Source organism: Ovis canadensis, chromosome 10 (genome assembly GCF_042477335.2).
Source record: "Ovis canadensis isolate MfBH-ARS-UI-01 breed Bighorn chromosome 10, ARS-UI_OviCan_v2, whole genome shotgun sequence".
Lineage (NCBI taxonomy): Eukaryota > Metazoa > Chordata > Mammalia > Artiodactyla > Bovidae > Ovis > Ovis canadensis.
In genome coordinates, this window is record NC_091254.1 from 32279575 (window position 1) to 32303199 (window position 23625).

A 23625-nucleotide genomic window follows, 5' to 3' on the forward strand; every position below is an offset into this window, starting at 1 on the left:
AACTGACAAATCAAAATGTAGCTGTATAAGCGTATTATTTAAACAAGGTTAACCACCAGAAAAAAATTAACAGTGATTCTAGGAGCTGCAATAAGAGGGAAGGTGAAGCCTGAGAGTGTTTACCCTTCTAAAACCCTTCCTACAATTTATGTTTGTTAGGACATTTCTATGGTAAGTTGTCAGAAAAAACACCTACTTCATTTTGTTTCTTCTAAGAAGGGCAGTCTATGCCTTTGAGAAACCTAAACCAAATTTGGGATTCCTAGTTCAGGTGTATATGCACTGCGTCACATTTGCTCATCTTTCGGGTTCTAAAGTATGGACAAAACGCAACTGGATTTACAGACCTATCTTATCTACACTGGAAGTACATTTTAAAAAATTTAAATACATACAAGAATACAAACAAGAATAAGTTTATTTACAAAAAATACAATAATTATCAAGTATAAACTGAGATGATTTCTCCTCTTCCTGTGACAGAAAGTAACAGCCTTTACTTTCAAATGAAGGTTTCTGGTATACAGTGCACACTGAGTGACGTGCTGCTCTTGTTTATGCTTTTCTAAATAATTCCAGGAGGCCTATTAGTGATATGCACATGGGTCATTCCCCTCAAATCTTATTTCCAGTACTATGCACAAGTCCAACACAACTGGAACAGAACAAGGTAAGACAGCATTGAACTGAAAAAGCTGTACCCCAACAGTAAAGTGTGATTTTTCTTAAAGTATTAACCTAGTGGTTTAGAACTGAAACCATACTTTGGGGCTTTAAAAAGAAAGTCCACTATGATTTTTAATGGCAGAACAATTCCACTACAGCCAACATCACCTGGCTAGCTTTCCACGTTTGCCATTTAACAAACAGATTTCTATAGTATTCAATTCTGTATGCTTTTTGTCTTACGGCCTCTAATCAGAGTCACTGCTGCTGCTCGAGGAGTCCGTTGACATAACCTCTACATCGTCCTCGTTTTCTTTGTTGTGCCCTGGAGGTTCCAGCAGGAAGTCGTGACTGTGGTTGGGTGGGAGCATGCTCATCGCCATGTCACTTGCCTGCCATGGGTACTGTGGAGCAAGGACATCTGGAGAAAGACGCACACAGGAGGACAGTGCAACTAGCAATTCATTCGCTCCTTACTCTTTCCTTCATGCAGACACTTCGAAAAGTTTTTTAAAGGTTAAAAATCAAAATATACATTTGGCCAAATTAATGATCAAACTTATCGAGGAAAAACGTGATGTTTTAGTAACTAGAATCTATGACTTATTTTTTAAAATCATACTTTCCTACAGTCACTATTCTAGATGGTCACAATTTCAAATCAAATGTCTCATCTATATATGTAATAGGTCATGTATAGTACTTTCTATACACACATTATGAATAGCTAATGTGTACTATACTAGGTATTCCAGTTTAAGCTGCCTCTAAGCCTGCACTCTTCTCCCTGGACCCTAAACACGGTTCTCTGCCAGCAGCGACAGTGCTCAGCTCTGCCCGTAGAGGGCGCCGCAGGGGCTCCACAGGTGGCCGCAGTGGTGTAGTCACCAAGTTGTGTCTCCAACTCTTGCGACCCCATGACTGTAGGCCACCAGGCTCCTCTGTCCATGGGATTCTCCAGGCAAGAATATTGGAGTGGGTTGCCAATTTTCTTCTCCAGGGGATCTTCCCAACCCAGGAATCGAACCCAGGTCTGCACTGCAGGCAGACGCTACTGACTAAGCTATGAGGGACACCCATAAGAGGAAAAGGCTTCTTCCCCTACTGGGGCCTGCATTCCCTCCTGTGGTGCCTGGCTGGTGTGCAGGATGTCAGTGGCATCCCAGTTGGATGGGATGGTGTACTTTCAGCCTACTGCCGGGACTGTACTGACATGATATGGTACAATCACAGAAAAATGAGGTGATACTAAGGAAAACTAATGCACAGTGAACTCCCAGTTTGTCTTAGCTAACAATGTTCACAAAAGCATTTTTAGTAACACAGGGACAGCCTGACAACGAAACGTTAAACATTAAAAAAGCATTATCTAGAGTACATTTTTAGCAATGTAAAAAATACAGGGTGGGCTTCCCAGTGGCTAGGACTGCCTGTCAATGCCAGTAACGAGGGTTCAATCCCCAGTCCAGGAACTGGGACTACGCATGTTGCAGGGCAGCTGGGCCCGTGCAGCACAACTACTGAGGCTGCTCTGCAACGAGAGAAGCCACCTCAATGGGAAGTCGGCCTGCCGTAACTAAAGACAGCCCATGAACCACAACAAAGACCCAGTGGAGCTGAATAAGTGAATGAATAAATTTAAAATAGGTATTTTTAAAAATACACGGAAAATCATGAGATGTGTAAAATATTAAGTGACTGCCCCAAAAGAGTAATTTTTTTCCTATCTTATGCCTTTTAGAAAACTTTTTTAAAAAGTTCTACCAGATGAAAACAAGTAGACTTCTATGTGAAACCGGAGGTGGGCTGAAGAGTTCAGAATGAGCTCTCATGAAAAACATACTCTATTTAGATACTAAAAAGTCCATTAGAAGCTTTGTTATTCACTTAATTTGGGGGGTTTTAACAAGTATGTTCACGTGGTATCCTTTAAACTGAATACATCTTACTCTATTTATAAAGTATGGTTCATTAAAAAAACTAAGTCTGGAGCTTAAGTTAATGAGAGGCCTGAGGAAAATGGCACAATATCACTTCATTCCAATTTCAGGGGGCATCCCTTCTGGCTCAGCTGGTAAAGAATCCACCTGCAATGCAGGAGACCCAGGTTCAATCCATGGGTCGGGAAGATCCCCTGGAGAAGGGCATGGCAACTCACTCTGGCCTGGAGAATTCATGGACTCTAGTCCGTGGGGTCGCAAAGAGTTGGACACACCTGAGTGACTTTCACATCACATAGATTCTAATTTCATAGCCTCCATCTAGACCAGTCTTAAATGAGAAGAAGCAGAGTGCAGGACAAACTGGTAAAGTTAACTCTAGCAACTAAAATAAGATGGGTCCAGACCCTCAAACCTGTTCAACAGCCAGACCTTTGTCTTCATCATCATCTCTGAAAAAAAGCCTTTATCTGGAAGCACTATTCTGATTAACACATACCGGGCAGTCTGCCGGCTGCAAGTGCGTCCCCTGGGAGATGACCATTTACTCCATTAGTGGAAGGATTGTTCATCTGACCCAGTAATCCACTTCTCATCTCCAAATCAGTTGGGTATGGTCTCCGTGGGTCCCCTAAAAAATACAGCCTGCTTTTAATTCAGTCACATATGGAAATATGCTTAAATACCTTATTTGAAATATTGATTTTCCTTGGTTCACTTTGAAAAACTCAAGCCACATTTTAAATTTTAGAATATTAAAGTCATCAATTGCTATTAAGAACATGTTAAAATTTTAATTACATGTATTTTTATACCTTCTTTAGATCTTCACAATAACACTATATGAAAATTGTCATTTCAGCAACCATTTCAAATGACAAAATTATAATCCTGATTGCTCTAAATTAAAACCTTTTCCTAATCAACCTCTTTAATCATGTCATTTAAAGACTAATTCCTGGGGACTTCCCTGGTAGTGCACTGATTAAGACTCTGAGCTTTCACTGCAGGGCCCTCAGGTTCAATCCCTGGTCAGGGAAGTAAGAGGCCACATGCCACACAGGGCGGCAAAAAAGACTAATTCCTGTAACTTTCAGGTGGAGAATCAGAGGCCAATGATGTTTGTTTCCAAACATGAAGGCACACTCTTTAGTTCTGGGTTGATGAAAAGTTGGCCAGATTTGAACCAATACTGGGGTATTTTCTCACCAACTCTAAATTATTTACCCTCCAGAACTGCAGCTACCCTTAATGTTTCAAGGTATGGCAAAATACCACTGTTAGGAGTGACCAAAAATAACTACTTCCCATCCTCCCAAAAGGCTGGAGCTCTACCTGAGGTCTCTGGCTTATAAGTGTTTTATCTGTCAATACATGTTGCAGTTTCTCTCTCTCCTGTTCCTGAGTTACTCCAGCTTTCTGCAGCCCTGTGCACCTGCTGCCTGGTGTTCAGCGCTTCATCTTTATACCCTGTCTGTTTCTCAGGCTGGAGCCCTTGTGGAAATCCCTTGAAAAAGTTGGCTCCTGGCCAGCCAGGGTTTTCCGGGTATATAAATAATACAGCTTTAGAATCATCACATATTACCTTGTATTTTAAAATATATACATTCTATATTTAAATCTTCTTTCCTATTTTTATGTATAGTTACCTAAGAATTTTCAAAACCACATATATCTAGTAAAAAGGGAATCACTTTTACCTGGGACCCAGGTCAGTGGGGCACACACAGCATTACTTGCACTAATCCTATGTGCATACTTAATTATTTCTTCAGAGGAAATAGCACCTAAGAGAGTGGAGAGGAGAGTTTAACATTTGAGTCTACTAACATGCAACTTTATCAGTGCGCAGGTCACAGTTACGCTCCATACTTCTATTCATTTGGTTACAAAAGTGCACATAAGCAGTAATCTGTATTCCATGACCTGGTTTTACGCATTATCATTATCACATATGTATTACACATAGAAGAATCTGGAAGCACACACATCAAACATTAACAGTAGTTAATCTAAAATAGGAAAAGAGGGAATTTAGATGTAAATCGTACCTATATATCATGAAAAGCAAACCACCAAGGTTTTCATTGCAATTCTGACTTTTAGTATCCAAACTAAAAGGTCCAAAATGGAAGCCTTTTAAAGAGAAAAGCAGGACAGGACAAGAAGGCAGACTGAGCGTCTCCCAGCACCACTAAACGGGCGCACACCCCAAGGGCTTACTCAGCTCTGACCTCATGGTGCTCTGGCCCTACTCGAGTTGTCCACTGCATGCCTCTCTCACCCTCCATCCCGTCTTTCAAGGTCCACCTCAAATCACATTGCTTCCAGCCCATATTCTGGTCTCCCAACAATGTAAAAACCCCATTGTCTTTATTACACATTTAAGTAATAGCCATAACTTCTTCATCTCATTTTGTAACCTGCAAAAGGACGTGACACCTCCCTAACAATGCCCGGCACAGGGCTGTAACATGGCAGACATTTCACAATGAAAATTCACTGGAAACTTTTTAACAGCATGAGACGTGATTACCATTAATACTCTCATCAGTTTCTTGAAACCAAAACTTGAATCTTTCAGAAAGTCATTTAATGTTCCCACATTACTAACCTTTCCTTGCTTTTTCTATTGACTTGAGTTTTTCTTTTGCTTGGTAAACAGCTGTTGCCTAATTTAAACAACATTTTAAAAAGAAATACAGGTTATTCAGAACTATACCAAGTCCAGTTTTTGGCCTAATTCCCAAAACCATTTATCCCATAGAAACAATATATAAAACCTAGAAATCCCCACAATTTATTTGTAATATTCTGAAATACCACTTGGGTATCATTTACATCAGCTATAATCAATGAGAAAAAACCATTATTTATGCATTTATGAATTAGCCTCCATTCACAAATTAGTTGTTGGAAACAAAACATAAATTGGATTGTTCGCTACCATTTTTGCTTCATGTCTTCTATCATAAGAATGTAGAAAACAGACCAGGTACTACTCCCAAAACAATCCTTACATCTGGTTCAAGGATAAAATACCACAACTATTTTTTTTCTACTTTACAAGATAAGTCTGTGGATTGAGAATGTCATTCATTTATACATTATCAATGCATAATGACTATTACAATGAACTCCTCCACGTACCCACCCTGGGCAAAGACAAACAGGGCAGAATGAAGCTGACCCTAGCATATGCATCCTCAGCGATAACACAGTGGGTAGAAGTAGGCAGGCAGAGAGATCTAGGTTTAAGTTCCATCTCTCTATTTTTACCCTCTTGGGCAAGACAGGTATTCATTTAAAGTCATGGTTTCATCTGTAAAAATAGAAAAATGGTACTGACCTCATAAAATTGTCAAGATTAAGCTAATACACTAGTGCACCAGGGTGCACTGGTAAGACTGTTAGTTGCCATTATCTAACTCATAAGGGTTATTCTTTTTCTAGCCCTCATGTTCACTGTCTTTAGAGAAGAGCCTGCAAAGTCTGGTCCAAATGAGAATCAAATTCAGCTCTTCCTGCAATACCACCATGTAACAATTATGTTGGTCAGCATTGAGAGAAATAATTGAACAAACAAATTGTCTCTTTGAAATAGTAGAACAAGAAAAACTAAGAGTCCTTGACATATCCAAATCCCACCTCATTTAAGATGGAAGATGACATAAATTAATGTGAATTTTAATCAGTTTATAAAAGTGGTATATATTTTTACTGATTGCAAAATTTCTAAAACTGAAGATTTAGACTATTAATAAATGAAACATATTGAAGACAGGATAAAAGTAAAATGTCATACTTCTGTGAATTGAATCTTGTGAAATCTTTAAATAATGAAAATATGGTTCTAAAGAAATGCAGAGTATCTGAAAACAATAATTAAGAAGTGAATGACATGGTGTTTCATCTAATGAAAGTGACAAGTTTGGTTAGATTTTAGACCTGGAAATTCAAGTTTTCTGCCACTTCAAAATTCTGAAAATAGGTTTATTTTTTGTAAATAGAGTAAATAATAGCCCTTTTTACATTAAGAACCAGCCTCTATCAGCTTACCAGTATCTGTTCTGCTTCCTTTAGCTGTTTTTGTAGTTGCTGAATATCACTGTCTCTCTTTTCTACTTCTTTTTCTAAAACTTGCATTTCATGATGGATTTTTCCCTGATTAAGTGCCAATTTCATTAGTTCCTGAAATTCCCCATCTCTGTGAATTAACAACTCCAGGACCTGTGAGGTAATAGTTGGTTAAAACAGACAACAGAATACTGAAGAACTACATTTCCAATGAAACAAAGAAGCCACAGGTGAACTGGCTAGTCCTCAAAATTTTAACACCTTCAAAGTATTATTTTCTAATCATTATTAGAAATAAAAATAGCCTATCTATGATTATTTTAGAAAAGAGATTAATCAAGATTTCCTACTTTTTCTAATTATATGCTATTCTTTCATACAAAAGAAATCTTTCAGAACTAGCAATATACCAAAATGAGCAGGCTTATTCATTTCTCAGGGAAGGCAAAATTTATTTGAGATGATTTTAGTCGATAGCCCTGGCAATCCACTCCAGTATTCTTGCCTGGAAAATCCCATGGACAGAGGAGCCTGGCAGGTTGTCCATGGGGTTGCAAGAGTAAGACACGACTGAGCAACTAAGCATGTATGTATGTATGTTAGTTAACACTGGGAACTGAACAGACATTTCTCTAAAGATACACAAATGAACAAAACCAGAAGAAAAGGCATCCAATATCACTAATCATCAAGGAAATGCAAATCAAAGTCACAACTGGGTATTACCTTGCAGATATTACCAGCTAGGTGCTATCATCAGAAAGACAAAAGATAACAAGTGTTGGCGAGAATGTGGAGAAAGAGGAACCCCTAGCACACTGTTGGCAGGGATCTACATTAGTGCAGCTGCTGCGGAAAACACTCTACGAAGTGTGGAGGATACTTAAAAAGTCAAAAAAAACACACACCACCATATGATCCAGCAGTTCTATCTCTGGGTATTTATCCAAAAGAAATGAAATCACTACTTGGAAAGAGATGTTCACTGCAGCATGCTTCACAACAGCCAATGCATGGAGGTCATCCAAGTGTCCACGATGGATGGACGGAAAAAGAAAGTGCGAGGTAGACCTATACACATGCACACACACAGAAGGGAGCATCATTCATCCGCAAAAAGGAAACCTTGGCATCTGTGGTAACATGGATGGACCTCACAGACCATCACATTAAAGGAAGCAAAGTCAGACAGAAAGACATGGTATCATCTCAGTGGAATGCTAAAAAAGCCAAACACACAGGAAGAGAGCTCAGGTTGGTGGCTGCCAGAGGCCAGAGGGAAGGGAGTAAAATGGGTGAAGGTGGTCTAAACGTACAAACTTCCAGCTATCAGACAAGTAAATTCTGGAAATGTAACATACAGCATGGTGACTGTAACTAAGAATACAGCACCGTAGATCTGAAAGTTGCAAAGAGTACATCTCAGCAACATAAAAGTTCTTAAAAAATGTGCAGAATGCAACAGACATTTTTCCAAACACATACAAATTGCCAACAGGTACATGAAAAGGTGCCACCTCTGCCTTCCTTGCAATTTTCTTAAAGTCTTATCATAAAAAAGACTTCCTTGCCAATCCAGTGATTAAGACTCTGTACTTCCACTGCAGAAGGTGCAGGCTGGGTCCCTGCTCAGGGAACTAAGGTCTCGCATGGTGACTAAACTTGTAGTCATTTTGCCATCTGCACATATATCAAATCATCATGATATACATATTAAGCTAATCCAGTGTAATGTATTGAATATATTACTTATTTGTATCCAATATTTATTAACATATTTATAATATATAATTAAATATAAATAAAATACTAAATATATTAAATAATGTATTAAATATATGTCAACTATATCTCAATTACCTCTCACCTAAATGGTGCAAAAAAATCCACTTAAAAACTGCAATTAATAATTTAATAGTCTGATCTTCCTGTTCTCACAAAGTAAACATAAACAGGAAACTGAAGAAATGATGGAGATTTTTGTTTTTAATTCAAAAAGAAACCACTTACCTGGTTTTCCTCTCCAGACTGTAGCAACTTTTGGTTTCTTGAAATTGCCAGCATTTCTATAAGTTCTCTATAAAACAAAAACAAAGGCTGCAAAGTAAACACAACAGAGGCTCTCTTCCTGGCCTCCACCCAACTGACGTGCTGGACTGATGGTCCTCACAGCAAGCTGACTCAGGGCTTCTGCCCCACAGGCCCTGTGACTGGGCTTCAGCTCTCACCAGCACAGTGCATTCTCACCAAGACTCAGCTGTGTTCATTACCAGTCCCATTTATTCAAGTTTACTATTACTATAATTATATAAATCAATATGGAGTATATAAACACAAATGAAGTATGACTATGAATAGGAAGAACTGGTTCTATAAAAACCTAAGCTTGGAAATGCTCAACAGAGGTGTTACAAAGGAAATCTATTGAACCAAGAGAAGTCAAGTCATAAAAACTCAGCAAGAGCCTGCCCTAAGACTGCCTGATGAGTGGCCAAGGGCTCATTTCACTTTAAAGAAACTGAAGGAGAAAACGCAGATGATGAATTATGGGTGGTCTATGCAAGAAAAACTCCTACTCCATCAATTCAGTTCACTTCAGTCGCTCAGTCGTGTCCGACTCTTTGCGACCCCGTGAATCGCAGCACACCAGGCCTCCCTGTCCATCACCAACTCCCGGAGTTCACTCAAACTCACGTCCATCGAGTTGGTGATGCCATCCAGCCATCTCATCCTTTGTCGTCCCCTTCTCCTCCTGCCCCCAATCCCTTCCAGCATCAGAGTCTTTTCCAATGAGTCAACTCTTTGCATGAGGTGGCCAAAGTACTGGAGCTTCAGCTTTAGCATCATTCCTTCCAAAGAAATCCAAGGGCTGATCTACTTTAGAATGGACTGGTTGGATCTCCTTGCAGTCCAAGGGACTCAAGAGTCTTCTCCAACACCACAGTTCAAAAGCATCAATTCTTCGGCACTCAGCCTTCTTCACAGTCCAACTCTCACATCCATACATGACCACAGGAAAAACCATAGCCTTGACTAGACAGACCTTAGTCAGCAAAGTAATGTCTCTGCTTTTCAATATGCTACCTAGATTGGTCATAACTTTTCTTCCAAAGAGTAAGCGTCTTTTAATTTCATGGCTGCAGTCACCATCCACAGTGATTTTGGAGCCTCCCAAAAATAAAGTCTGACACTGTTTCCACTGTTTCTCCATCTATTTCCCATGAAGTGATGGGACCAGATGTCATGTTCTTAGTTTTCTGAATGTTGAGCTTTAAGCCAACTTTTTCGCTCTCCTCTTTCACTTTCATCAAGAGGCTTTTTAGTTCCTCTTCACTTTCTGCCATAAGGGTGGTGTCATCTGCATATCTGAGGTTATTGATATTTCTCCCGGCAATCTGATTCTAGCTTGTGCTTCTTCCAGCCCAGCGTTTCTCATGATGTACTCCGCAGATAAGTTAAATAAGTAGGGTCTACAAATCCAGCCCATCTGTGGTTTAGGTAAGTAGCTATTTTAGGAAGATAGCCACGCCTCTTCATTTATTTATTGCCAAAAGCTGCTTTCTCATGACAAAGGCAGAACAGAGTAGTTGTGACGGAGAACTTGTGGCCTGCACATTTTTAAATTAACCAAACAGGTATCAACTAAGAGGGATTCTTACACATAATAAATCATACATTTCTAAAATGCTTCTCTGTTAAATATGTTAACTTTCCTATATGAAAAATAGTAGAATGATTGGGAGGAAATGTGCAGCAGGCATTTTCTATCTCTACATTAATTTCAAAACCGATGATAGATGGGACAATTCAGAACTTATCCAGGAAAGGACAGCTTCACAATCAGCCACCTGACACGACTGGTCAGGCCAGGGTTGCCCCTATTTATCTTCATCTTCCATTTTACCTTCATATTCCCACCATCCACCTTCCTCTCACCAGCCTCAGGCTATTTTAGTGGATGGTACCAACTGGACTCAGTATTCCCCACTACTACCTCCCTCCCATACACCATTACATATGAATTAATTAAAGCTAATTAATGAAAAAAGTGGTTAAGGGGGTGAAAAGTCTTCATACATTCAAATATTTCTTGAGTGCCTATTATGGGTCAGGCACTTTCTAGATGATTTGGGTTATAAAAGTGAATTAAATTCTAATACAGAAATCAAGAAAATATATAAGTAAAACCAGAGTTGACAAGGATCAGGAAGAAAATTAAGCAGAGTGTTATACCAGAAAGTGTCAGGGAGGTAGTCTGGCTACTTACACTGTGTGGTCAGGGGAGGTTTCTCTACAGGGTTATCTTTGGAGTAAAGCATGAACTAAACAAGAGAAGCCAGCCAGCAGATGTGGGAGGAAAGAATGCTTGTCAAAGACACAGCCAGTTCATCAGCACAAAGACAGGCTTGAGGAAGCGCACAGGAGGTGCCAGGGAGGGCACAGAGCAAGGATGCGAGGGCTGCACCGTGTGGGGCAGGAGTCCCCAGCCCGGGGAGAACTCCGAGGTCACTACAAAACAGAAAGTAAAATGCACAGTACGGGTAGTGCCCTCAAGTTATCCCGAAACCACACCCCTCTCCTTCCCCACCCTGTCCCTGGAAAAACTCTTCCACGAAACTGGTCCCTGGTGCCCCAAAGGCTGGCGCCTGCTGGTGCAGGGCCTTGCAGATCAGGTTAAAGGTTCAGTCTTTCACTCTGAGTGCAAAGAGAAGTTACTAAATTGTTTTAAACAGGAAAAGGACATGACCTGATTCATGTTTTTAGACAATTACTGAGCCATCTGGAGACAAGACTGTAAGAGAGCTAGAGTGCAAATCAGGTTAGGTGGTCTTTGTAGGAACTCAGGCAACAGAATGACACTGGCTTTGACTAGGTCCCAGGCATGAGGATTTAGTCACGGAAATGGGGAAACCTGGACAGATTTAGGGTATACTTTGGAGGCAGAGCTGACAGGACTTGCTAAGATGACCAACTGTTTTAGCCCATTTCTGTACCCCATTAATGAGATGAAGAGAGTTGAGAACTCCTGGCCTAAATGCAAGCTGGCCTCTGGGGGCCGGGCTGGGGTGGCTGCAGGGAGTATGGTGGGAGATGCAGAGAAAGGAAGTCCACGGGGCTGACCAAGAACTCAGGCACGGACATCAGAGCGTGGATTCAGGCCTCTACTCCTTTCTTCTTGTGCAACCTGGAAAAGATGCTGCGATTGTCTGTACTGTGGATCCCTCATCAGCCAAATGTAAGAAATCATAGCGCTACCATACAGAGTGATTTTAAGGAGGCGATGTCCGTATGTATCCGAAGGACTTAAAACAGCACCCTGGCTGTTGGCTGGAATGTAAACTGATAGAACCACTACGGAGAACAGTATCGAAGCTCCTAGGATCCTACATGTGTGTGTCAGTCGCTCAGTCGTGTCCGGCTCTTTGCGAACCCAGGGACTGTAGCCCACCAGGCTCCTCTGTCCATGGGATTCTCCAGGCAAGAAAACTGGAGTGGGTTGCCATGCCCTTCTCCAGGGGATCTTCCCAACCCAGGGATTGAACCCAGGTGTCCCACACTGCAGGCAGCATGATGCCAATATAATTTTCATCAGGAGTCAAAGTAACCAGAGAGAATTTAGGGTGGGAAACTGCGGCCAATGGCGTTGGACTGGAATTGTTATAATAAATCACAGCCGTTTCAAGACCCTGGGGCCATACGCAACTCCCTAAAGCTAAAAACAGGCCCTTGAAGGAAGAAAACAGGATTAAAAATTAGAACTATGCCTCAATATACACCTGAAATATGCAACAAGCATGCCAGTTCTATTTGATACAAATTATTTGGATTTCCCTCCAATGGCTCAGATGGTAAAGAATCTGCCTGCATTGCAGGAGACTGGGTTTCGATCCCTGTGTCAGAAAGATCCAAATTAATAGGAATGAGAATTCGGAGGCAAATTATTATAGCCCTTAGTTGATATCTTAACCAAATTCCAATTTAATAATCCATGACAAATAGTATCCTGGAAATAGTAGTGAACTCAGAGTACAGGACACCACAGTTCTCATCTCAATTCAGCCACTAACTAGTCACACATCCTGAACCAGGATCATTGTAAATACCCAGCAAATGGGATGTTAAATCCATAAACCTATCTTCTTTGAATCTCTACTTCATTTCTAATAGAGATCACTGGATTAAAAGATCCTACATGTCACAGGGCAACCAACCCCGTGTGCCACAACTACTGAGCCCATAAGCATGGAACTCACCATGCTTTGCACAAGAAACCACAGCAATTTGAAGCCTGTGAACCACAACTAGAGAGTGATCCCCACTCACCATAACTATTAATACAAATAAGTTAATTTTTTAATAAAACTAAAACTGCCATGTGATGCCGCAATCCCAGTCCTGGGCAAATATCCAGAGAAAACCGTAATTCAAAACGATACATGCACCCCAGCGTTCACTGCAGCACTGCTGACAACTGCCAAGGAGCTGGAGGCCACCTAACTGTCCACTGACAGAGGAAAGGACAAAGAAAATGTGGCAACTGAATATTACTCAGCGGTAGAACAGAATGAAATAATGCCATCTATAGCAACAAGGATGGAACAAAACATTATCCTACTAGTTGGACAGAAAAAGATAAGTAACATATGATATTGCTTATATGTGGAATCTGAAAAAAAAAAATGAAACAAATGAACTCATTCACAAAACAAAAACAGACTCAAGAAACAAATTTAGGGTTACCAAAGGGAGAAAGTGGGAAGGAGGAGGGATAAATCAGGAGGTTGGGATTAGCACATACATACTACTCCATATAAAACAAATCATCAACAAGGATCTACTGTACAGAATAAGGAGCTCTACTCTGTAATAACCTATATGGGAAAAGAATCTGAAAAAGAATAGAAATTTAATAGGTAAAAAAAAATCTTGGTATTCTAAAAGTTAAATCATTAAAGACACGTTGCCTGTAAGCTTAAATTATACAAAATGTCCCATCTCTGGGAAGCCTGCCTCCCAGGTAATGAGCATTAAGCTAAAATACCTTGTTTAACTCACAGGAAACATCCTGACCAGGCCCACCCCTGAAGGACTGCAGGGAGGAAGAAATTAACAATTCCCCTCCAGAAGCTGTGGGAAACATTTGATTTGCCTCCCCTTCTAGTATAAAAGAAGGCTGAATTCTAACTCAGACAGGTGGCTCTTTAGGGCACAACTCTACCATCTTCTAGGTTTGCTGGCTTTCTGAATAAGGTTGCTATTCCTCTGCCCCAACAATTCTCTCTATTGGCCTGTCATGTGGCAAACAGTAGGAGCTAGGACTGGATAACTGATATACATACACACACATGTAACTGAATCACTCTGCTGTTCACGCATGTGTGAGTGTGTGTGTGTTAGTTGCTTAGTCGTGTCCGACTCTTTGCAACCCCACAGACTGTAGCCCACCAGGCCCCTCTGTCCATGGGACTCTCTAGGCAAGAACACTGGAGTGGGTTGCCATTTCCTTCTCCAAAAGGAACTACAGAAAGAAAGTGAAGTCGCCCAGTTGTGCCCGACTCTTTGCGACCCCATGGACTGTAGCCTACCAGGCTCCTCCATCCATGGAATTTTCCAGGCAAGAGTAGTGGAGTGGGTTGCCAGTTCCTTCTCCACTGTACATCTTGAACTAACACAATATCTGACTACACCGAGGACAGGCCTTGGGGAGGCTCCGCGCCACAATCACTGTTGACACAGACGTTCCTCTGGGTCAGTGGGCTCTCCCCCATGACACCAGGCTCCTCCTCGTAGTCGGCACCGAGTCTCACCCCTGGGGTGCGTCTCCCGGCGCGCAGCACCCACGGGAGTTCCTTATACGTCTCTCGAGTGTCGGTGGACGAAGGGACCCACACCCGGCGACCTCTAACGTCCGCTAAGATTCCCATATTCTGGAGATCCAGGGTCACTGTCTGTATTAAGACGGACGTGAGTCTGAGCAAGTTCCAGGGGATGGTGAAGGACGGGGAAGCCCGGCCTGCTGCAGTCCATGGGGTCGCAAAGAGTCAGACACGACTGAGCGACTGAACGATAACAACAAAGAGGGCTCTTGACCCCGAGTCCCTGAGGGTTGTAAACGGACTTCCACGGCGCTCGGGCACTGTCCCTCGGGGCGCAGCCCTCCCCTTCTAGCCCCGGGGAACCAGCCCAAGGCAGGCCGGGGGTCCCGACTCAGTCCTCCCGGCCCAGCCACAGCAAGGGCCTCGGGCCGACGGCCTCACCTCGACAAGACCTCCAGATCTTCCAGCGCTGAGAGCAGCCGCTCTCGCGTGCTGTTACCGCCGGCCGCTCCTAAGCCGCCGCCCGGACGCTCCTTCTTCTCCTCTCCGCTCGACGCCGCCGCCATGGTATCCACGGGCTGGCGTGCGCGCAGCTGCGCACTGGCGACGAGAGGCGGGCTCGCCCGGCGGAAGGAAGGATCGCCGAGGCGGGGAGGAGCGACGGGCCAGAGCGCCCCCTGCGCGCCTGGCGGTACGCTGAGGGCGCCAGCGCCCCCTGCTGGTTAGTGAGGTCTTCTCCTTTCAGCCCCTGACTCAGTTCAGCTCAGTCGCTCAGTCGTGTCCGACTCGTTGCGACCCCATGGACTGCAGCACGCCAGGCCTCCCTGTCCATCGCCAGCTCCCGGAGCTTGCTCAAACTCGTGTCCATTGAGTCGGTGACGCCATCCAACCATCTCATCCTCTGTCGCCCCCTTCTCCTCCTGCCTTCAGTCTTCCGCAGCATCAGGGTCTTTTCCAATGAGTCAGTTCTTCGCATCAGGTGGCCAAAGTATTGGGATTTCAGCTTCAGTTCCACCCGCTGGAGGCAGAGCCAAACCGAGAACTGCGGGCCAACGCGGTCAGAGTCTCCTAGCCTGTGCTTGCTCAGCCCTGTCGCTCAGCCCTGTCCAACTTAGAGTCTCCTAAGCCTTAAGTTATTCAAGCAGGAATGGGAAGCTTCCGCTCGACGGATTTTCAGCATTCGAAGGACTTGCCTCTGTGTCAGTTTCTTCGTGAAATGGGCGGGCAGGGGGTGGGTGGGGTGGGGGGCTCCTCTTACTAACTTCTCTCTAGTCTGCATTCCCGTAACGCTATTCCCGTTCTCCTGTTTGGGCTCTCAGGAAGGCTGTAAGAAGTTTAGGGCAGGAACCGAGATCTATCATATTTTCTTCCTTTTTTTCTTGGTGGTAAAATAACGCTTAGCATAAAATGTACCATTTAACCGTGTTTAAGCGCGCAGTTCAGTGACATCAAGTACCTTCATATTGCGCTACCGTCCTTCTCTCAGTTCAGTTCAGTTCTGTCCCTCAGTCCTGTCGGACTTCTTGCGACCCCATGGACCTTTGTTGGCAAAGTAATGTCTCTGCTTTTTAATATGCTGTCTATCTTTGTCATAGCTTTTCTTCCAAGGAGTAAGCGTCTTTTAATTTCATGGCTACAGTCACCATCTGCAGTGACTTAGGAGCCCAAGAAATAAAGTCTCTCACTGTTTCCATTTTTCCCCCGTCTATTTGACATGAAGTGATGGGGCCAGATGCCATGATCTTAGTTTTCTGAATGTTGACTTTTAAGCCAGCTTTTTCACTCTCCTCTTTCACTTTCATCAAGAGGCTCTTTAGTTCCTCTTCACTTTCTGCCATAAGGGTGGTGTCATCTGCATATCTGAGGTTATTGATATTTCTCCCAGAACTCTTGATTCCAGCTTGTGCTTCATCCAGCCCAGCGTTTCTCATGATGTACTCTGCATATAAGATAAATAAGGAGGGTGACAATATACAGCCTGATGTACTCCTTTCCCAATTCAGAACCAGTCTGTTGTTCCATGTCCAGTTCTAACTGTTGCTTCCTGACCTGCAAACAGGTTTCTCAAGAGGCAGGTCAGGTGGTCTGGTATGCCCATCTCTTGAACAATTTTCCACAGTTTGTTGTGATTCACACAGTCAAAGGCTTTGGCACAGTCAATAAAGCAGAAGCAGATGTTTTTCTGGAACTCTCTTGCTTTTTCGATGACCCAGCGGATGTTGGCAATTTGATCTTTTGTTCCTCTGCCTTTTCTAAATCCAGCTTGAACATCTGAAAGTTCACAGTTCGCGTATTGCTGAAGCCTGGCTTGGAGAGTTTTGAGCATTACTTTGCTAGCTTGTGAGATGAGTGCAACTGTGTGGTAGTTTGAGCATTTGGGGGCATTGCCTTTCTTTGGGATTGGAATGAAAGCTGACCTTTTCCAGTCCTATGGCCACTGCTGAGTTTTCCAAATTTGCTGGCATATTGAGTGCAGCGCTTTCACAGCGTCATCTTTCAGGATTTGAAATAGCTCAACTGGAATTCCATCACCTCCACTAGCTTTGTTCACAGTGATGCTTCCTAAGGCCCACTTGACTTTGCATTCCAGGATGTCTAGCTCTAGGTGAGTGATTACACCATCGTGATTATCTGGGTCATGAAGATCTTTTTTGTACACTTCTTCTGTGTATTCTTGCCACCTCTTCTTAATATCTTCTGCTTCTATTAGGTCCAGACCATTTCTGTCCTTTATCGAGCCTATCTTTGCATGAAATGTTCCCTTGGTATCTCTGATTTTCTTGAAGAGATCTCTAGTCTTTCCATTCTGTTGTTTTCCTCTATTTCTTTGCATTGATCTCTGAGGAAGGCTTTCTTATCTCTCCTTGCTATTCTTTGAAACTCTGCATTCAAATGAGTACATCGTTCCGTTTCTGCTTTGCCTTTAGCTTCTCTTCTTTTCTCAGCTATTTGTAATCCCATTTGTAAGCTATTTGTAATCCTCCTCTAGAGCTTTTTGTATCTTGCAAAACTGAAACTCCATATCTATTAAATAATAGTTTCCCATTCCTCCCTCCCTTCTTGTTTATCCATTCATCTGTCAGAGACACTTGGGTTGCTTCCACAATTTTATAGTCCATCTTTATAATCATATATCTCCCACCAAAATGTTTAGTTTACTGTTCAAGATGACCAGTGAACTGAGTCAATGAACGTGGTATGTGAGTGCTGTGTGTGTGTGTGGTTAGTTGGTCAGTCGTGTCAGACTCTTTGCAACCCCATGGTTTGTAGACTGCCAGGCTCCTCTGTCATGGGGTTCTTCAGGCAATAATACTGGAGTGGGTAGCCATTCCCTTTTCCAGAGGATCTTTGTGACCCAGGGATCAAACCTGCATCTCATGTATTACAGGCAGATTCTTTACCGACTGAGCAACCGTGTAAGTGGTAGTTGCTGAAAATAGTTCGTTTGGGCTTTTCTTTTTGTTTTTTGGTCTGTTCTCCGAGGCATGTGCAATCTTAATTCCCTGAACAGGGCTTGAACACACACCCCCTGGGCTGGAAGTGTGAAGTCTTAACCACTGGACCATGAGGGACACCCCTGAAAACAGTTTAAACAGTTGATGTAGTTTAAATAATTTTAAAGTTCAATAATTTAAATAACAATTCCAAATCAACCAAAAATGTGATTTAACTCACTTTTCAGCAGGGAAAACAATGTAGCAGAAGACCTTCCTTACTAGGAAAACCCAAGGTTAGACAGCCCTGAATGTGGGAGCTCTGCATCTGACCCAAGCTGCTGTCACAGAGAGTGAGCTGCAAAGATGTCACTTCCAGACAGCAGCTGGAAGGGAGCCAGGAGTACCTGTGGTCCTGTCCTCTGGCCTGTCCTTTCTGGAGGTGCCAAACCTGATTCCTGCTGAAGGATTTCCTCAGGATTCATGCTGAATAAATTCATTCATTACAACTGCTGAATAGTAATAATCCAGAATGGCATTTTATTAAGTTGAGCACAATTATATGCATAGACAAACCCACACTGAAAGCCACAAATTATCACCAGAATGCTGACTGGTAAACCTGGATCAGAACAAATGAAGATAAACACAGATTTAATTGATGCAATCATCAGGACTTACAGCACCATGGTGTAGGGATATCGGTGTTAAAGAGATTGGCATGTTTGTGTTCATCGGTCAGAGTTGCCTTCTTCCCTACACAGGACGAGATTTATGGACAGCTTTTATTGTCCTACCACCCCCTACTTCTGCTGGGGGCTCACCTCTTCATTTCATACAGTCAGTTCTCAGGCAATGGACTTAATTAGATTTAGGCTTTCTTAATTACAATTGCATTCTAAGCATGCCTCCCAGTAGCTCTAGTCGATAATTTCTTATATTAAGTTTCCAAGGGGCTAAACTCCTTCAATTTATGTGGATTTTGTTTGTCTTGGGCCAAGATTCTGGTGAGGGGATGAGGTAGATCATATTAGTGTAGCTTCCACATAAAAATCCTGGGAGGATTCTAATTAGTTAAAAATGGCCAGTTACAAATCCTCCTTTACAGATAACCAGGGTCAACACGTGGACTGTCTGTGTGATGTGAGGGCTTCTCTGGTGGCTCAGTGGTAAAGAATCCACCTTCAGTGTAGTAACTGCAGGAGACGTGGGTTCGATCCCTGAGTTGGGAAGATCCTCTGGATGAGGGTATGGCACCCCAATCCAGTATTCTTGTCTGGAGAATCCCATGGAGCTGGTGGGCTACAGTCCACAGTGCTGTACAGAGTTGGACACGACTAAAGTGACTTAGCATGCATACATGCCCTTGTGTGTTGTGAACTACATACCTCCTCAGATGTGCGCAAACTCACATGTACACTGAATACTCTCTGTAGACTAATAAGCAATGGTACTTCCTACTGATACACTCTTTTGCCAACTGTAAAGACCCAAGTATGGTAAACAAAATATGAGCTATTTTATAATATAGAGTTGGCCATTGAGCAACGTGGTGGGTAGGGGTGCCAGTTGGAGTCCTGCTGCCTTTGCCCTGAAACAAAGAATCTGATAAGTGATTCACCCAGGGCAGAATGGAACAGAAGGTGAACGTGAGGTCGCTCAGTCGTGTCCAACTCTTTGCGACCCCGTGGACTGTAGCCCGCCAGGCTCCTCTGTCCATGGGATTCTCCAGGCAAGAATGCTGGAGTGGGGTGCCATTTCCTTCTCACCAAAGGCAGAACTGAACAGAATCGGGACTCAAATCCTAGTTTTTTTATTCCATATGTTGTGACCTAAAGCTTTCCCCCACACTCATTTAACTTGAAGATCTACACTCATTTAACTTAAAGATCTATGAAAGGAAAATGCAGTTTCTATATTTATTGAAAAAATTCCACATGTAAGGGGACCCCTGCAGTTCAAATCTGTGTTGTTAAAGGGTCAATTGTAACTAAATATGAATATTTTATATATTTACACTGTTCTTATGATAACTGTTCATGGGGTAGATAGCATATTGAAAAGCAGAGACATTAGTTTGCCAACAAAAGTCGTCTAGTCAAGGCTATGGTTTTTCCAGTGGTCGTGTATGGATGTGAGAGTTGGACTGTGAAGAAAGCTGAGCGCCAAAGAACTGATGCTTTTGAACTTTGCTGTTGGAGAAGACTCTTCAGAGTCCCTTGGACTGCAAGGAGATCCAACCAGTCCATCCTAAAGGAGATCAGTCCTGGATGTTCATTGGAAGGACTGATGTTGAAGCTGAAACTCCAATACTTTGGCCACCTCATGCGAAGTGTTGACTCATTGGAAAAGACTCTGATGCTGGGAGGGATTGGGGGCAGGAGGAGAAGGGGACGACAGAGGATGAGATGGCTGGATGGCATCACCAACTCAATGGACGTGAGTTTGAGTGAACTCCAGGAATTGGTGATGGACAGGGAGGCCTGGCATGCTGTGATTCACAGGGTCGCAGAGTCGGACACGACTGAGCGACTGAACAGAACTGAACTGAACTATGATAACTGAATTCATGGTAACTTTGAGTGTAAAGTATTTTCTCAATCTATTGATTCCAAAAGGATACATACTACACTGCTGTATTTAAAATGGATAGCCAACAAAGTCCTACTCTATAGCACAGGGAACTCTCCTCAATATTATGGGGCAGCCTGGATAGGAGGGGAGTTTGGGGGAGAATGGATACCTGTATTTGTATGACTGAGTCCCTTTGCCTTTAAAGGTAGGGCCTTTAATGAGGTAGTTAAGTCAAAATGAAACTGTTAGGGTGAGCTCTAATCCCATATGCCTGGTGTCCTTATAAGAAGAGGACGTGGGGACACACTGAGACCAGGGATGTGCAAGCGCAGAGCAAAGATGGTGTGAGGATACTGCCGTCTCACTCCCGGGAGGCACCTGCGGTAGACAGCCATCTGCGAGCCAAGACGAGGCTGCAGAAAAGACTACCCTGCTGCCACACTGGTCCTGGACTTCCAGTGTGTTTGTGTGTGCACACGCGCACGGGCACACACACACGCAGCCGTGTCCAACTCTTTGCAGCTTCATGGACTGTAGCCCACCAGGCTCCTCTGTCCATGGGATTTCCCAGGCAAGAATACTGGAATGGGTTGCCATTTCCTCCTCCAAGGACTTTTCCTGACCCAAGTATCAAACCAACATCTCCTGTATCTCCTGCATTGCCAGGTGGATTCTTTACTAGCTGAGCCACTGGAGAATTCCCTTGGACTTCCAGTTTCTGTAACAGTGAGAAATTTTTATATTGTTTAAGCAACTGAGTTTGTGGTAATTTCCATCCTTTACTCATTCTTATCATTCAGTTCAGTTCAGTCGCTCAGTCGTATCCGACTCTTTGCAACCCCATGAATCAGAGCACGCCAGGCGTCCCTGTCCATCACCAACTCCCAGAGTTCACTCAGACGTCCATCGAGTCAGTTATGCCATCCAGCCATCTCATCCTCGGTCGTCCCCTTCTCCTCCTGCCCCCAATCCCTCCCAGCATCAGAGGCTTTTCCAATGAGTCAACTCTTCCCATGAGGTGGCCCAAGTACTGGAGTTTCAGCTTTAGCATCGTTCCTCCCAAAGAAATCCCAGGGCTGATCTCCTTCAGAATGGACTGGTTGGATCTCCTTGCAGGCCAACGGGGCTATTTTTCCTGTCAAGAAAATCTTCTCTTGAGCGCACTTCCCTCACCAGCAACTGCTTGGCTTCTTTGCTCCCCTGAGCAGCAAAGAGATCAGATTATTTTGTTGCCAAGTTTAGCCCTTCCTCCTGTCAATTTCAGTTCGTTTTTCAACTCTAATCCCCCACCTAAACTCAGCTCGTAAAGGTCTTCAAAGACCTCTGTGCTGCTGAATGTGAAGGTCAGTGCTCGCTGTGCTTGATCTCTCAGCCGCCTGGACACAGTGCATCACCCGCTTCTACTTGATGACGCTTTCTTCACTTGATTTCTAAGATGCCAGACTCTCTTCATTTTTCTGTTTCCTCACTGATCTCTCTTCTGCATCTCTCTGGCTGCTTCCTCCTGGTTCCTCCTGACCTCTGTGAAAGTGAAAAAGCGTGTCAGTCTCTCAGTCATGTCCGACTCTTTGCGACCCCATGGACTGTAGCCCTCCAGGCTCCTCCGTCCATGGAATTCTCCAGGCAAGGATAATGGAGTAGGTTGCCATGCCCTTCTCCAGGGGATCTCCCCAACCCAGGAATCGAACCTGGGTCTCTTGCATTGCAGGCAGGTTCTTTACCATCTGAGTCACTAGGGAAGCCCAACTGGCCTATGTACAGAAGAGCATTTTAGGGCCACTTCTAGGTTCTCATCTCCATCTGGCTCACTTCAGATCACGTCATTCAGTCCAGTGGCTTTAAATGCTACTTGTAAACTGACTCCCAAATTTTTATTTCCTGCCCAGATCTGTCCTCTGCACTCACACTTGCAAATGCAGCTCCTCCTGGCTACTTGAGAGTCCTCCACTTGGGTGTCTAAAAAGACATTAGCAAGCTGGGATTCCTCATCCACACCCCCACCCACCCAGCCACACTGCCTGCAGCCTCCCTCAACTCACTTCAGTTCAGTGCAGTTACTCACTCATGTCTGACTCTGCGACCCCAAGACTGCAGCATGCCAGGCCTCCCTGTCCATCACCAACTCCCAGAGTTTACTCAAATTCATACCCATTGAGTCAGTGATGCCATCCAACCATCTCATCCTCTGTCATCCCCTTCCCCTCCTGCCCTCAATTTTTCCCAGCATCAGGGTCTTTTCAAATGAGTCCGCTCTCCGCATCAGGTGGCCAAAGTATTGGAGCTTCAGCATCAGTCCTTCCAATGAATACTCCAATGAATAATCAGTCCTGAGTATTCCTTTAGAATGGACTGGTTGGACCTCTTTGCAGTCCAAGGGACTCTCAAAAGTCTTCTCCAACACCACAGTTAAAAAGCATCAATGTTATAGTCCAACTCTCACATCCATACATGACCACAGGAAAAACCATAGCCTTGACTAGATGGACCTTTGTTGGCAAACTAATGTCTCTGCTTTTCAATATGCTATCTAGGTTGGTCATAACTTTCCTTCCAAGGAGTAAGCGTCTTTTAATTTCATGACTGCAATCACCATCTGCAGTGATTTTGGAGCCCCCAAAAATAAAGTCTGACACTGTTTCCACTGTTTCCCCATCTATTTCCCATGAAGTGATGGGACCAGATGCCATGATCTTAGTTTTCTGAATGTTGAGCTTTAAGCCAACTTTTCACTCTCCTCTTTCACTTTCATCAAGAGGTTCTTCAGTTCCTCTTCACTTTCTGCCATAAGGGTGGTGTCATCTGCTTATCTGAGATTATTGATATTTCTCCCAGCAATCCAGCTTGCAATTCATACGGCCCAGCATTTCTCATGATGTACTCTGCATAGAAGTTAAATAAGCAGGGTGACAATATACAGCCTGACGTACTCCTTTTCCTATTTGGAACCAGTCTGTTGTTCCATGTCCAGTTCTAACTGTTGCTTCCTGACCTGCAAACAGATTTCTCAAGAGGCAGGTCAGGTGGTCTGGTATTCCCACCTCTTGAACAATTTTCCACAGTTTGTTGTGATTCACACAGTCAAAGGCTTTGGCACAGTCAATAAAGCAGAAGTAGATG

General features: G+C 43.4%; 1 protein-coding gene across 1 annotated transcript; it reads right to left on the reverse strand.

The window, feature by feature from the left end:
- Nucleotides 1-400: 400 nt before the first annotated feature.
- MED4 (mediator complex subunit 4) lies at nt 401-15623 on the reverse strand. Its single transcript, XM_069601315.1, has 7 exons — nt 14942-15623; nt 8694-8760; nt 6666-6836; nt 5221-5278; nt 4307-4393; nt 3106-3237; nt 401-1087 (listed from the first exon to the last, which is right to left on the reverse strand). Exons 1-7 carry the CDS (start codon nt 15064-15066, stop codon nt 915-917), a joined length of 813 nt encoding a protein of 270 aa, XP_069457416.1. The 5' UTR covers nt 15067-15623; the 3' UTR covers nt 401-914.
- Nucleotides 15624-23625: the final 8002 nt, after the last annotated feature.